The 17274-nt window shown below is 39.5% G+C and overlaps 1 protein-coding gene across 4 annotated transcripts in view; it reads left to right on the top strand.

Annotated features, from left to right (window-relative positions):
• Window positions 1-17274, top strand: part of AFF2 (ALF transcription elongation factor 2) — a 333326-nt gene that overhangs the window by 301527 nt on the left and 14525 nt on the right. For all 4 annotated transcript variants that reach the window (XM_082062239.1, XM_082062240.1, XM_082062238.1 and 1 more), the window contains exons 13-19: window positions 174-408; window positions 2698-2837; window positions 3389-3452; window positions 6819-6955; window positions 9929-10000; window positions 10358-10451; window positions 13868-13917. In XM_082062239.1, coding sequence (XP_081918365.1) covers window positions 174-408; window positions 2698-2837; window positions 3389-3452; window positions 6819-6955; window positions 9929-10000; window positions 10358-10451; window positions 13868-13917 — 792 coding nt within the window. The remainder of the gene's footprint in view (window positions 1-173; window positions 409-2697; window positions 2838-3388; window positions 3453-6818; window positions 6956-9928; window positions 10001-10357; window positions 10452-13867; window positions 13918-17274) is intronic.

The raw sequence follows: 17274 nt of genomic DNA, 5'->3' as shown, positions 1-17274 counted from the left end.
AAAGCAGAGGTGGCTGTTCTGTTTTCACTGCCTGTCCCCTTTTGACTTAGCTCCTAGGACGTGGGGACTGCAGGACATATTTGAGGCTTCTCAGTAAATAAAATATAGAGCTTTGTGCTATGGAGGATTAACCAAGGTTCTTGAAATGCAACTGGTTGTTACTTGTGTCCCAGGAGCAGCAGTAGCTCAGTGAAGAAGGTGGCAAAGAAAAGAGAAGAGAAGCTGTTCCCTCCTCCATTATCCCCCCTCTTGGACGAGCATGTGCACCAGCGGCACAGCAGTGACAACAGCTCCTTCAGCCAAGAGACCAACATCACAAACACCTCGCAGACCAGCAGCTCTTCCTCCTCTGTTTCTAAACACAGAAAGAATGAAAATAAACCCTCTTCTAACCCCAAAGGAATCTGTGTAAGTAACCGACCTCTGTTGCTGGAAGCGAACAAGATAAAATAAAAGGAACTTAGCTGTATTCTATTTGATTTTTTTTTCCAGTATCTATTTTTAAATGCTTATGTAGCCCCACTCAAGAGCAGTGAGGAGTGGATCTTTGCAGGGCCAGGCATAAGCAACTGTCCTGATTTCATCTGGGGTAGAATTAGTTTTCTTCCTAGTAGCTGGTATAGTGCTGTGTTTTGGATTTCAAATGAGAAGAATGTTGATAATACGCTGATGTTTTGGTTGTTGCCAAGCAATGTTTATAGCAAGACAAGGACTGTTCAGCAAGAAAGCTGCAGGTGCACAAGCAGCTGGGAGGGGGCACAGCCAGGACAGCTGACCCAGAATGGCCAAAGGGTTATTCCATACCATATGATGTCCTGCTCAGTATATATTTGGGGGGAAGAAGAAGGAAAGGGGGAACCTTCAGACTGGTAGCATTTTGTCTTCCCAAGTAACAGTTACGTGGGATTGGCTGAGCACCTGCCTGCCCATGGGAAGCAGTGAATGAATCCCTTGTTGTGCTTCACTTGCGTGTGTGGCTTTTGCTTTACCTGCTAAACTGTCTTTATCTAAACTCAGGAGTTTTCTGAGTTTTACTCTCCTGATTCTCTCCCATATTGCACAGGGGGAGAGTGAGCGAGCGGCTGTGTGGGGCTGAATTGCTGTCTGGGGTTAAACCACGACAGCAACTCTTGCAAGTTCTGGTTTTAGGTCGGCATTAGGCATCTACCTGGCATTGTGTATCACTCCCTGAAAAACCCAGTCCCTGACTTTGCAGCCACCAACTAGCTGCAATCAGCCTCTTATCTCTGTAGCTATAACACACACATTTTGAAAATTAAAGAGTTTTGGTATCTATCACCTGAATAATTACCCCAAATTCTCAGCAAGAACGAAGCACTGCAGTTATACTGAATATTGCAACCTAAACTAAACAGTAAAGAAAAAAAAAGAATTCTGTTAGGGCCATCTCCCCATTAGTGGTTTCCACATAGACAATTCTTTCTTGCTTGCTTTTCACCAGATTCAGATGGGTTTTTGAAAATATAATACATAAAAAAGAGCCAAGACTAGAAGCTGCCTAACAGATTCACTTAAAAAGTAGTAACATTTCAGATCAATTTATCATCGTCCTTTGGGTTAAACAGGGAAACTTCAGGGTTTTGGCCCATTTTTAAAAATAGTCCTCCCTCTAGAGTCTCAAACGTATTATTTAGTATAAAACTGTATCTTGCTATCACTGTCAAAATTAAAAGACGAAGAAAATTCTGCCAGAGAAAAGGACATGCATCGCCCAGTTTTTCACAGTTCACCGCTTTGTGAGAGGTTGTTACCCTGCACTGTAATAGTAAAACTCACAAGTTGCATTGGATCATAGGTGACAAATCACTTCACCTTATTCATTCATCCCTGTTGCTTTCTGATATCATTGTGTCACTTCAAGCTGCGAGAGTAATACACATGCCTTCAACTGAAATCAATGCCAAAATGAACTGCATATGTCAGCAAATAAACAATGCTATGTAAACAGCAGGGGTACTTCCTCTCACTCCTAGCATTTCTAGTCAGATTTATCCTTGGTTTATCTATTATCCTGATACATGAACTATTTGTCTTCTAAAATATGTTAGACTTCTTTCCCTAGTTCGTTGGTTCATCTGTGATTTAGTTTATCTGGTTGTGGACCTAGCCTACAAGTTGCAATTGCCTGATTTAAATGCTTCTGTTATGCTTCTGGATTTATTCAATGCAAAGTCACAGCTCCTGCCTTCTCCTTTCCATTCTGCTCCCTGTTCTGTGCAGCAAGGCTGAGGAAACCTTTCCTTGCTGAAATCCAAGCAGACACCTTAGGGTTAGCTAATAATAATACAGAAAAAAAAAAGGTTACATTAGTGTCATACACCTTGAATGGAGTTGAGTTTACATCCACCCCTTCTGCATTAGATTTCCTCAGCCTTGCTTTAACCCGCATCTCTAGTCCATAACACTGTGGTATCCTGTCTGACTTCACCTCAGAGTGTAAGTTAATGAGTGCAGGTTAATCTATTATAATAGGTTTATGTTCTAAAGGATGGAAGGGTGGTTTTGTGAGGTAACGTGGATGTCGCTGGGTGTATCTGAGTGCTACTTTGGGCCTTAGCCTTTAGTTTGTCTGGGTTTTATGGGTTTTTTTAGGGGGGATGGTGAATGTGAGCACTTATATTGTTGTAAGGTCTTTCTTTGAACTACAAAGAGTTAATAATAGTCCTCTTTTTCTAGGAGGAAGAATCTCACAATACACCAACAGCCAACACTCTTCTTGACACCAGCCATCTAGAAACAGACATCTGGTCTGCAATGCCAACGCTTTCCAATGGGAATTCTGAGCCCAGAAGACCCAAAATAACATTTGATGATGTGTAAGTATTATTGGATCTCTGTGCTAGCTGCATGTTATGTAGTGGGGATTTTTATGCAAGCAGAGCTTGCAGTGAGAGTATCTCTGATTACGATGCCAACATCGGGCACCTGTGTGCGTAGCGCTGCACAAAGGCACACACAGTTTTAATCTTTACAAATGAACTGTTGTCATTGATTAATGAAGACTCTGTTGATAAATGTTTTCAGATCATGAAAGTTGGTTCACGGTAATTCTTCTTCATTTTTTTTTATTTTAGCTCTTCTAATGGAAACTTCTTATACTTAATTAGTTTAAAATATTTTTGCTTTTCCTCTGTTCAGCACACATTAATGGGTCATTTGGGTGGCCAGTTTCTACAGCTGGTTGTTTTGCATTTTGGTCACCCATCATATCTATGCATACAGCAGCTTCAGATTAATACCAGGTTAAAATTTAAAGAGATAAGTGTGCGTGTATGTTGAAATTGTTCTTGGAAGCATTCAGCAATTTTCTCAAACAATGTTTCTCCAACTGTATAAACACAAAGACTAATTGATTTTGTCTCTTTAGGCTTCACAATGCAGATTATTACATGCAAGAGGCTAAGAAGCTAAAGCATAAAGCAGATGCATTGGTAGGTTGTCACAGGTTTTTTTTGTCTCTTTCCAGTGTGGAGCTGGGTGTTACAAAAATGTACATCCTAAATGTCATCTAAAGCCTAAGAAGCAAAGAGGAACCCTGCTATTGACTAAAGCATGCTTTAGATTGTACTCCATAAACACACTGTCCACAACAAGTCAAACCCTTAGCACCATTTCTAGCATTTAAAAACTAGTTCATGAAAAAAGAAGCTCCTTACAATAGCTGGTGTCTTTTCCAAAGAGGATCAACAGTCATGCTGTTTATGAAGGATATAAGATAATTTCATGAGAGATGATGTGTATTTGAAATTTGTTTTCCTATTCACTTTGAGTTTAAAACAAAAGTGTTGAAATATTCTGTAACAGAAAGTTAAGAAAGGCAAATCACCCTCCACTCCATTACCTTGTGGTAGAACTGTTTGGTATTTACAATCCAAGTGTTTAAAATTAGCAACAATTGATTTTTAAATAGTACGCTCATTTTTATTGCATGCTTTTAGGCTGATAAATAAAGACTCAACACACTTTTTCCCAAAAAAAAATCTTGCAATAAGGTACTTCAGTTTTGGGAAAGCTTTTTTCTCTCACTTTACCCCAAGTGGAGCTCCAGTACGATTGATGTAATTTTACAAAGTGTTTTGATTTGGATAAAACTACTCAATCTGACAGATTATCATTGTTTGTTTAATCGAAGCTCTTGCTAGGCCTGAAGTGCCTTTAATAGCCATTTGCTTTGCAGGGGGGGGCTTTGCTACCTGGAGTACAAAAGAGCAGCTCATTTAGGCAGGCCTAGTGGAACTTGACTTCTCTATTTATTTAAACTGAGATGTCTGAGGTGGAGTGTGGCCATTTGCTTCACCCCTCAAAATCACAACTGAAAAAAAACTGGTGATTATTCACCTCTCACTTTATTGTTTGTGGGGTTTTTGCATGCATATTATATCATTTCACAGCAGGGATTTTGTCCTTGGAAATAAGTGTTTGGCCAAAAGAAAAAAACCCCAAGACAATCACATGCTATGTTTAAAAACAACAACAACAACCAGAATGCCATTCCCTCTGCTGTTGGGGAGCTGAAGGAAGGTCGACAGGTCAAGCTGCCTGCTTCAGCTCTCCAACCTCCCTTATGACTTGGGGCAATGTGTTGCCAAGTGTGTTTTCTGTGGGGGGTGGGTTGAGGTTTTTGGCAGCTGCATGGCTGTCGCTGAGTTAGCAGCCGTCCCTCTCGACCTGCCCGTTTACAGGAGGTGGCCTGTGCCGATTCCTGCAGCCCAGCTCAGCAGAGCATGTTCAGCCAGAAGCTTGACATCTGCAGGCAGGAGCAGACTGACAACATCTCCCACCGCTGATTGACCTTTAAAGAAAATACACATGGTTCTGGCACAGAGATGCCTGCTCCACGCTAGCAAATATTTACAGGGTCAGGCTCCTGATGATCTCAACGTGCCATGTCAATCCTCTGCCCTCCACGGCCTGATTCACTCAGAAAGTGTTGACCTGTCTCCCATCCTCTTACCTTTGATGATGCCTTGCGGAGTCCGGGCTGTTTCTCAAGCGGAACTAAGAGGAGCAGGCACAGCACATCATGCTGCTGCCTGCAGGCAGACCCTGCCTGTCACCCACAGTTTGACACCCCAAGTGCTCCTATGGGAATGTGAGGCCATCTGCCACGGTACAACTTGTTGGCAGACATAAATACCCACAAACAAAGTATCTGCTTTTTCTTTCTGGTATTTGGGTGTCAACTTTTTTTTCCACCCAATACAGCTGCACGCAAATTATCTCCGTGTAACACATTTGCTGTGCAATCCCGTAGTGTTAGTTGTCCTATGGAAACAATTGCTTCTGGTTACTTGGTGCTGACATGACAAAGCACACACGGCACAGAAAGATGTGTTGCAGTGGCTGGAAAGATAATGGCATGTGACCTCAAAATGTGTCAGCAAATGTTAATGAGATTTGTGGCAATGCTGTTCCTGAGCTTGTACAGAAAACAGATTTCTAGTGAAGGACAGGGCATTTTGTGTTCTGTGGGAGTGACCCCATGAAAACCTGTCCTTGTCTGGGACAGCAGTAAAGAATCAACTAATTTGGATGGGTTGCTGCACTGGCAACCAACTGCAGCATATGGAAGAGATCTTGGAGACCTTACTCTGGTTTCTGCCGAGCTGTGATGAGCTGAAGTAATTCCACCCACTCCACTAGACTCAGTATCAAGCAAAGGGCAGGATCGGATCCCATTTCTGGTTCAAACCTGTGTGTCTGTACTAAACCTGATTGCAGCCAGATTCCTTTTTTATACCACAAAAGTTGTTTCAGAAGACTCAAGGCAAGGAATTTTAAGAATATGCTGAGAAGTGGCCATTGGAATAGAGAGAAAACATTTAGAAATATTTCCCCTTTTGTGATCATTCAAGTAATACCTGTCCGTTATACAAAGGCTTTGTACATCATTAGTGCGCAAGATCAGAACTTGAAATTAAAGGTATACAGAGGGAACTTGGTGTGAGGATTGCTTAGAAGAAGCCTCAAGAGCAAATATACTGTTACCTTAGATGAATACTAAACATTCTGCTTACCATGTTGCTAGGATAGGCTTCCATTTTGTGAGTGGAAAACATATGCAGATGCATCAAAAATATTTTGATAGAGACATAGAAAGAAATTTTAAAATTATTTAAAGTACATAGGATCTCTTATATCAAATGCCACATTAGTAGAATTCTCATATCTAGCTATCAGAAATTGAAAATGTTAAATACTGTTATAAAATACTTACTATAAAAATGTCATATATAATATTCATTACACATAAAAAAAGAAATCAGTATGTCTAAGTCAGTTTAATCACAACCATTATGAGGGCTAAAACCTTTTGCAATAAAATCCTAGTAAAATAAAATATTTAGCAGTGCTATATTTTCTCTTTTTTTTTTTCTTTCTATTCTTTCAGTCACCACATAAGTGATGAGATTATTTTTCTATTTGGTCAATAGTTAACACAGAATGTGACATCTGACAACTGCCATGGAGTTGTTACTTAGCCCTTGCATAGTGACATTCAAGCCTAGTTCATATATTGAGGAGCAATGTGGATTTGTTCAAACATGCTTAGTGTCCCTCGTTGCCTGTGTAAATCTATGCATGCCAAAAGACATACATTGACTTTCCTCTGTGGCCTGTCCGGCTAGGTACGACCTGAAAAGATTTGGTAAAAATGTAAACCCTGCCTTTATTACTGTATAAATTCATTCTTAACTACCAACATCACTTTGCTCTCATCCTAATGCTAGTGTTGCTTTGTATTATGATTTATTTACCTAGAATTTAAAGCTGAAGGATTTTCATTCTCATTTCAGCTGGAGAAGTTCGGCAAAGCAGTGAATTATGCTGATGCTGCCCTCTCCTTCATTGAGTGCGGGAATGCTATGGAGCGAGATCCATTAGAAGCTAAATCTCCATACACCATGTACTCAGAGACTGTGGAACTCATCAGGTTAATGTCCTTTCTGTGATCATTTTCATAATCTCATTTCAGTCATAATTAGAACCTGCTATGTTTTAAAAAATACCATTTCGACGTATTAATGATTTGTCCAAGGCATCTTCATCTCAGAAGTCATCATAATTAGTTCTTGCCATTTTATTAATGTCATGGAAAATTTATAATTGATGGACACTGCTTTTATAAATTATCCCCTTTAGAGGTTATAATGTGAGTGTTATAATTTGCAATATTCATAAAATTAAAATTGAAATGTAGTGGGTGGAAGTAAAGTATAGTAATTTCACTGTTTGGCAATGACACTTGTCTTTTAAAAGGTGTACTTTTATAATTCAAAACATTAAAGTGAGTCTATCAGGATTTATATTACAAACCCTGGTTTTAGAGGTTTATAACTTGGCTGTTAAAAAAAAAAAGGTGAAATTGACACATGAGATCATAGCCAGAGAGGAAGCATTCTGCGGGTATTGTATTTTAAAAGTATATTTTTAAATGCTAAAGGAATGTGAACCAGCTGAATTGGTTTTAATACAGTTTTGTAGACTCATAGATGAGAATATGAATGAAAGGGCCGTTACTTATTAATAAAATGTCTGATTTATTATTTTTAAATCTGGTGCTGTTCCCTATAGCTGTTTCATAGTGTTGGCTCTGTAGAAATAACAGTCTCCTGAGTAACTAAAGGCTTGTTTGCTTTGCTTGTGCAAATTACCAAAGTGAAATCAAACAGGATTAAATTTACCTGTAAGTAGAACAACAGGATTTTTCCTCTTCACTGTGATGCACCTTTGCTTTCCCCAGTGTATACTGGGAATATCACCATTAATGTCAGTGTAATTACTGGCAGTTTACACAAGGGAAAGAAAGGAGGCAAATGAGGCCCTAAATGTTTGTGTTTTAATATGACAAATGTTGGGCTTTTTAACCTGAAAGATTTTAACGTGCCCGATTCACTATTAGGGACTGCCAAAAATAATGCATGTTTTACACATTGAATAAGTGGGTATTTACATAATAAAATATATCAAATCTTAAGAAGCTTTCCTCTCAGGTAAATAATATGCCTGTTAAATAATTAAATACATGTTTTTACATTTTACACTTCATAAAGAGAAGAAGAAAATCTAAAGAGATTAGTCAACAAAAAAATGATGATAAATTGTATTTAAAGAAACCTTTAAAGAAGTGACTGCTTCTTCACAGGAGCCTGCATTTATTTTTACATTTTAAGAAAACGACCTGTCACAGTTGGAAATGTTGTTCCTCAGTCCAGCAGTCTGTTCAGAAGTGGATGGACCAAAAATGTTCACTCATTCAAGAGCCACAGGCTACATGATAGATAGACCTTGGCATGGAAGCAGCAACTGAACTGCTTTTGGATTGCTTTTTGAACTGCTTTTGGCTATAGAAGAATCTGGAGGGCTTTATTACAGTAGATCTCCAATTTCTAAATAGCTAAAGTCGGGTGAGATTAATTCCACCACCTGCCATCAAAGGTAGAGCTTAATTTACCGGTTCTTGTACAGCACCTTATAGGCAGCCAATGAAGGACTGATTTGCCTGTTTAGTTGCTGTTGGTGGTCACACATGGAGAAAGGTGGTTGCCCAGGTGAGCAGCAGGTTGGTGCAAGTTCGGTAAACTCCATGAACAAATACACAATTTTTGTGGGTGCTGAATGTACAAAACAAGTATGCAGCCGTGCACACACACTTTCTCAATGTAGCGCCTAATGTTAACATAGATTTTTACTGTGAGATAAGAAATAGAAGGAGATATTTCTTATTTTTACTCCTCCTTTCATCAGAGGCACCACCATTTTTCTTTTTTGTATTTGTTTTCCCTGAGTATCTTCATCAGACACCAATTTGTGAAAGCAAGTGAAGTATCGAAGAGATTGGGAATATCAGATCTGACCGGGCAAGGTGTTTTAAGTTGATGGTAATGCTAAAATCTCTGACGTAATACTGATAATCCCAAAGAGATATATCTCTTTGTGTTTGATCGGATTCATTCAGTATGACTGGAAAACCGATATCAGAGAGCAGGTGCGATAGGACATGGAAGGAGCACATCAGGTGGTGGGCTACAGCTGCAGGAGGATGATGAGGGTGGTGGGAGGAAGGCAGAGCAAGAGCAGCACTGCCTGCACTCCATTACCTCCGTGTAAATGAGAACTCATCGAGACTGCCTGGATACCTTAAAACTTTCTTACGCAACGCTGAACCCTATTACTTATTCTAACACAAGTACCTGTGAAATTGCATTAGGGCTCAGAACAATGATTTTATGCGATGAATTGATTTTCAAGAGGCTAAATGCATGGAATGGAGTATGCTTAGTTAAAAGACAAAAAAAAGAGAGAGGAGGTAGGAATACTCAATCTTTGATCACCCAAATGCTGGACAGAGCAATTAAATAGAGAGGGAAGACCAAGTACACAAGACTCATAAATTAATGGACCCAAGAATTTGAAAAGCTGTGAACAAGACCTTTCCTGTATTTAAAACTGTTTTCTATATAAAATATATTAAATGCTCTGAGGAAGCATTTATGAGAAGGATGTTGAAGGTATTATTCAAGCCCGAAGTAGTATATGTAAAACCTGGTTATATATTACTCTGCTCTTCAGTACATCCAGGGCCAGGATTTTATGCTTCTGCCCAACGCTCATCACGATGTTTGCAGGACTCAGGATGATGGCTGGCTATGATAAATTAATATGCCCAAGAATAGTTCTCCTTGTTGGCCCAGAAAATGGGTTGATGATTTACTTTAGCCCTTCGGATTTTAAGTGGTTCTTTCTGTTGAATTTTACATTGATCTAATCGTTATAGAACGATGTGGTCACTAACTATTGCAGTTGGAGAAGAATACCTATGTGTGGCTGTTATTTTTCAAAGTGTCACTTGTATTCCTGGAAACACCTTAACTCTCAGTTTCTTCTCTCCCACCTTTCTGACAAGGTATGCAATGAGACTCAAGAATTTCACAGGCTCTTCTGCCACAGAAGGGGACAAGAAATTAGCAGTTTTATGGTAAGTCCCATTGCGACAATGAGACAAGCAGCTAAAATCTTAAGGAGGACTTTAAAAGTACTGAATTACTTAAGCAGCTTACAGAAGATCATTATTCTTGTTTTCCATTAAACTATTAAAGGATAACTAATGGATTTCTTCAGCAGCTGACTAAACATTTATTCTTCTAATTTATACTCTTATCAAGATGGGATTTTAATGCTTTTGACCACGTTTTTTTCCTTTCTCCATTTGCTTACATTTCAAAATCTAACCTTAGAACAGAAACTGCAAAATATAGGACAGCATATTTTTTTTCACAGTCTATAGGTTTCATTAAGCAATGGAATTAACATAATCCTTTCCTAATTACCACAGCTACCGATGCTTATCACTTCTCTACTTGAGAATGTTTAAACTAAAGAAGGACCATGCTATGAAGTACTCCAGATCTCTGATGGAATATTTTAAGGTAATCTTTATTCCATTTAATTTATTGATATGAAATGAAATTCATACCAGCACTGAGAGCTCTCACAAGTATAACTGCAGTACTTAAAAGTCCCACGTTTAACCTCTCCCCTGGGAAATGCAGGCAGGATGACTGTCAGGCGGTGGGGACAGAAGTGATTTGGGGGATTTTTGGATTAGTCACTCGATTCAAAGGACCATACTCAGTAATTCTACTAAAATAACATTATTCTCAGCACCATGTAGTGTTTATACAAGTTTCTGTAAAGGAAACTGATTCTTTCAAGATTTCAATATGCAGGTGGTTATGAACTGACCTCCAATGAAACATAATAAAGCAATTATTTAGGCTTTAGTTCGTTAAATTTAGATTTTAAATTCGATGATATTTGCTCAAGCTTATTGCACATTCAGAGATTTCTCCTTTTATTTCTGTGGAACTTCAAATTGCCTTATCCACTTGTTGAAAGATTGCCGTTACCTTGAATGGAGTGGAATCAGCTGATTGTCATGACTCAATGATGTTTTCCTTTACCTTGTCAAGTGCTGTTTACCCAGTGTAACAATGACAAGTCCTCACCATTCCTAAATTAATAGCAAAACAGAATGTTTCTTCAGCTCTGCGAAGGTTTTGATGTTTATATTTTACTGGTTAATGCTGTTTGAAGCACACATTAATTCTTGCGCTTTATTACTACATATTATTCTGTAATTATGTAATTATACTGGTTTGTCAGCCCATCAGTCTTTTTTTGTTGGGTTTTTTTCAGCCTCTGTGAATTTGTTCCAGGCTTTGACATATTAGTACTGCAAACCGGTAAAATGTTTAACGCTGCAGTTTTAATATTTTCGTGTAAATGGTGCCAAAATGATCCTTCTGCTGTAAACCCCCACAACTATCACGTTGACAACCACCACTTAGTCCTGACATCCCAGTGTCCTCCGTGTCTGTGTGTCCCTCTGTTAACTTCAGTAATGTTACTCCTGATCTTCTGCTTAAATTGAGGCTCTTCTGGAGCCCTTAGGAGTGCCTTTGTTGGACTCAACAGCGTTTTCAGTCAGGGATTTGCACAACAAATTACATTTGAACTAGACACATTCATAGCCTCAGCATTTTCATGAAATATACTTCATCCACTTCAGTTTTTTCCAGGATGGATGTAGATTGTCTCTTAAAATAAGGTTATTAGACAAATCATTTTATAAACTTTTTCTGTAGAAAGTAATGAATTCTTTTTTAAAAATAATAATAAAAAAGGAGGCGGGGGGATTCTTTCACCCCTTAAAGTCACTTTCTCTAACTTTGCAAATAGGTCCAATGAAGAACATATTATTACTCCTAGCATAAGACCATTTTACTGCACCTGCACAGAGAAAATGTCTTTTATCCTAAATAAAAATAAGAGAAATGAATTTAAAATGTAATAAAATAGACAAATCAGGAATGCTGGTTTTAGGCATCCAGTTGGAGCTGAGTATTTCAGCTAATGGTACTGTCTGTGTGCTATGGGCACTGTAACTAGAAGTAGTGTTTGAGTGTGTGCAGATTCTACATTCAGGATCTTGTCATAGTAAAGGCATAGATTGGGAAAAGAAAAGAAGGGGAGCTATTAACTGCACATTAGTTTTGCGTTATTGCACAATGTTTTCTGTGTTCACTAGCAAGAATCTGTAATACAAGTGAAACAGATTAACTATTAGAATAGGGTTGTTATTCAAAATTTTGCACAGTTTTAAGTGTGACAAGCAGCCCACTGCTTGCAGCAGAGCTGGAGAGGAATTTTTTGGCAGAATTGTTTTTCATACTTTTCCTCAGAAATGCTGCTTTGTCCAAATTGAAACCGTTTGCGGACAGAACTGGTTCTGATTAATTTCCAATTTAAAGTTTCAAATTTATACTTTTGACAATTCAAAACAAAAAATAACCATTTAACCATAAAAGCAGTTTTGAAATTTAGAGACAATGTGGAGTAAAATAGAACTAAAATGATAATATTTTAAAATTTAAATAAAACTTTTTAGATGAGCAAAAGTGGCATCCTTTGATGTAATTCACCTAAAAGTTTGAGGAAGATTTTTATGGTTTTGAAAATGCGTTGTCGCTAGTCATTGGCAAAAAAAGTATTTCAAGTGTTTTCACTATCAAGTAAGTATCCTCAATCAAGATGCCTTCTTAATCTTGAGAGATCTAGTGTTTGTCTCCAGATACTGTCGGAAACAATCCCTAGGCAGTAGAAACTAACATTGAAGCTTCTGCTTCATCCCCGAAGACTTTTCAGGGGAGTTTAGGATTTCCCTCCTTTTTACGTATGCGTGGGTGGCATAAATATAATATGTACTACATATGCTCTGCACTGCAAAACACTCCATTTCATGCTCACGTCTTTAATGAAACACGGTGTTGTGCTGTATAAGCACACACAGGTAAAGCCAGTATCGTGGTTTGGTCGGTGTTTTCAGCTTTGGTCAATATTGTTTGGCAAGTTGAGCTGTGTTTTAGAAGCCAAGTGTAGGATTTTGGTCCCAGAGGCATCTATGTGACCTTGGGCCGTGCCCTGGACTGCTCTGTGCTCCACTGAACCTCTGTGCCTCAGATGCAAAATAGCAATTACGGTAACCAGATGAATCTTGTAATAGCGACGGTCATACTTTGCAGAGAACTTGTCAAATTGGATTGAATTTTCACTGTGCATGCTGACTCCTCTGCAAGGGAGCTCAGAGTGATTGTTTTCAGAAAGCAAACATAGACAGCTGCAGCCCTGATCCTATCACTTTTTATGGGAACTAAGTAAGGTACCACCCAGTCTGAGCAAAACTGGAAAAATCTGGGCTTTATTCTTGCTGGACAATCTTTTTGTACAGGGTTGTACAAGGTGCTACACAGACGTGAAAGGCAGAATGAGTAAGCAGGTAAGGAAAGTCAATTTGTGCAAATAAAATACATAAAAACAAGGGCATTTAAGCAGATCCTTACTAGAAGTTTTATTTCTACTGCTACCTGAATCCCAAGCCACCTACCCTGGCAACTTGGGAGGGATTAATTTTGTTAAGGCATCAACCCAAATTCTTTTTGTTTCTTACTAAACGATTGCAAGCCCCCCTAAAGATAAGTCATTTGCACTCTGAAGAAATTACTTTGTAGAAAATGTTTCAGTAGTAATTAAACCACTTTTTTGTGAACTACTTCTGCTTTTACTGGAAATTTACTGTATTCTGTCTTTCATCAAGTGAGTTTCAAGCTACTGGTTGGAACCTACCAATCACCCACCAGCCATTTAATTATGGGACTGATGTGCAGAGCTGTTCCGCTACGTACGCTATAGCTCTTGCAACAAAAACAGGGAGTGTGGAGCCTTGTGTCATCAGTATTCATGTACTTGTGTCACCTTTATTTACATTTTGGTTTTGTACTTACAGAACTCTTCAAAAGCCTCACAGGCCCCCTCACCTTGGGGCGGCAATGGAAAGTGAGTATTTTCTGCTGAGTGCTTCTGTCTGGGAACAAGTGGTTCCAAGAGGCGGGGGGGAATGTTTTGGTGCCTCTAAAGGCACAGGACAGGACATGACTCAGTGGTTTTGGAGCTACAGGTACGTTTCAAATAGCAAGGTAGAAAATGTTCATCTGGGCTACAGAACTGATCTTACAGCTGCCTTGGGCTTGTGGGGGTGAGGGGCTCCCACTGGACTGAATCAGGTACCCATGTGAGCCATCTGGTGTGGGTGGGAAGGCTGAAACACCTTCATCTTTGTGCAAAAATCTGTGCTGAATTCTTTGGCGGTTTGCTTCTCGAGCCAAATGAAGGCCATAAAAATATCTGTTAATTAGCTAGCAAGTACCATGTCATTTCAGGAAGCCAAAGTAAAGTTAACCTTCATTGCAATGATTTTTCAATGATTCGTTCAGTAATGAAAGACCAATGAATATTTCATTGATATATGGTAAGTGCTGAAGGTGTAATAGTGGTGAAAATGTGAAGGCACTTAGTCAACCAATTATCAGTGGCTTTATTCTAACGTTAAAACACCTTCACCCCAGATAGGGAGTCGGGATAATGCAATTAAGATCTGCTGTTCAATGGAGGTACATTGCTTCTGCAGCCTTGCTTTTATCTTGCAATGTCTTTTGCCACCTGACATATTCCTCCTGCTCCTGGCCACACATAGAGATAGAGCTAAAACAAAGGTGAAGGACTTTACCTTTCTTTCCTTCTTTGTTTGAGGAGGCTGAATTCTAGGTGAAAATCATTATTGTTAATGGTCTCTTTCTGGTGGTTCATAAGAAGAAGAGACTGCTAGACATTTCTGAGGAACCACATAAAGAAACAAAGTAATAAAATGGATTGAAGTTTAGCACACAAAGAATTGCAGTTTTCCAATAGACTGTGCAAAATCAAAAATGACAACATTTTGCTTAAAGGAAAGTATTGTCTTAGATAATTCGAAATATTTTGGTGAGTGTATACACACATACACTAAATCCATGAAGTTATTTTGGATGTGTGTGTGTATAAAGATATTTCAGTATAGATTATAACACAAACTAAAGTGATGAAATACAAAATCACTTTAGACAAAACCCAAAAAGATAATTTAACAATGGAAGAACATCTACTAATTTAAATTATTCAATATATGCCAGTTTTTCAAGGCATTTAAATGTCAGTGAAACCTTGTATTGCTGTAAAAATGCAGTAAGGTCTACATGAAGCTTTAGTGCCTAAATAGACCACTGGAGTATTACAACTCTTTTGGTCTCTAAGGAAGTGACTCATACCTAAAAATGTCATGGAACAGAAGCGACACTTTTATTCCTGTCCTATAATAGACCCCTATGAAGTGTGTGCGCTGCAGGTGATGACATCTCCCTTGATATTTCAAGGACGTGGTTAGGTGTCCAGGATTTAGAATCAGTGGGTTTTGACTTGAGGGGAAGAAAATTATTGTCCAGCCACAATATAGGCAGCAGCAACCCAGCATTCAGGTCAGCATCACTTCTAACAGAACACCCAGCTGATTGGTCTCTTCCCACTAACTTTGGAAATAAGGAACTAAAGCTCTGAAAGTGCACATCTCTCTCTTTTGTTCGGAGAAGGAAGTACTTGATGTGGAAGAATAACTGAATATGACAAGGCCTTGTTATAATGGTGTTATTATGACACACAAATAGCACAGTCCACACTCAGGTCTTTGGTCCCCTCTGTCTCAGAAGGAAGAAAAGCTCTCCAGCTGGCTCAGAGTTGCCATGTATCTCAGATGTCTCCTGTTGGCCCCAAGGATTGTCATGGGCCTGGTGCTGCCACTGGCAGCATGTGCTCTGCCTTCCCCCTTTCCCCAGGGCTTCTGGCTCCACAGTTTCCTCTTATTCTCATCTCAATTTGTACCAGATGGGAAGAGAAGTTGCACACCACAGAGGGGAGACCAAACACCATCAGGGTGTGGTACCACTGGAGACAGATCGGCAGCCTGGTTCAGAATGGAGACACAGCAGGGTATTCTTAGACCTTTCTTTTAACAAAGCAAAACTTATCCATTGCCATGAAGTAGATCTCAAATCATCAAAAATCTCGGCTTGGCTTACTGGAATTTCTGACCACTTCATTTTGAAAGGGTTGTGAACCTCTACAAAGTTGGCCTGAGTTCCAGGCTGGCAATGAAACAAATTTTCCCTGGTTTCATTACAGAAATGTTTCCCACCTTTAGCGACAGAAAGCACAAAATAGAGAGATTTAATAGACTCACCACAGTAATAATGGCTGTGCACAACAGGGTAAATCCAATGAACAATGTGCTTTATTTGGCAGAAGTGCGTCAGCTTGTTGTAAGTGGCTCTAACAAAATGCTCCTGGTCCCCGCAGATGCTTATGGTTTTTAACTGCTCCCAGACCTAATCTAGTATAGTTCAGCTCTTCTGTGCATTAAAGACACTGTGGCATGTCAAATAACCAGGATGTTTTGAGACTTAAAAATAAAACATTTGTGCCGTAGGACATGCTTACACTATAACACATAAGTTGTGTTAAAAAGTACTCACTGCTGAATTAACGCCGTCTCTAGCTCTGGAAAAATAATCTATCGCGTCTTGAGGAGCCTGTTGTTGAGTGCAGGCAATAGCAGGGCACTGCTGGAAAACCTGCAGCAAAAGCTGTTGCTGCAAATGCCTTCTAGGCCAAGGCCGTGCCGTGGCAGCAGCCTGTCCTGCAGCACCTGCAGGCCACCAGCACAGCAGGTCTGTGCCCACGCTGCGTGAAAAGGACCATTGATGGTGGCTTGTAAAGCCAAGAGGAGGAGCCTTTGTGCCCTGGGTTTGGATCAGGCACGTGATGAGGCTGAGTGCTCAATGCTGTTGCACAGCACGAGGCATCAGCAGCCGCCTGTAGAGAGGGGCTGCAGCATCCCTGTCCGGAGAGTTTTGGTGTCTTTGCTTCACACAGAGAGTGCCAGGAGCATCTTGGTCTTGCCTTTCAAGCGTATTCCACAGCAAATCGAATGCATTTGTTTAGGTAAGTGGTTCCAAATGGGGGCAAGAGAAGACATTTTTGGAACTCTTAATCTTATTCACTGAGACAAATTTTCAAAGAGAGTAGCTCTGTGTGAGCGTTGAGCGCTGCATAGCAATAAACATGAGCTTGATGTGCTGACCTCCACGCTGCCTGCAGCCAGCAGGTGATTCCAAATTGCTGGTGTTAGAATTAAAGGAAAATCCATATTAGAACATTAGTGCTGCACTAAGTAGGTAACTTAAAACACTGCTCTATACAAAACTGTGCAGATGAACTGTAGGCAATTAGAAACAAATCTCCATAGCCAGTCTTAAAGAATCCTAT

Source organism: Streptopelia decaocto, assembly GCF_964273445.1.
Source record: "Streptopelia decaocto genome assembly, chromosome: 10".
Lineage (NCBI taxonomy): Eukaryota > Metazoa > Chordata > Aves > Columbiformes > Columbidae > Streptopelia > Streptopelia decaocto.
Note: the sequence above shows the minus strand (reverse complement) of the source record. Positions and strands in the feature narration are given on the sequence as shown.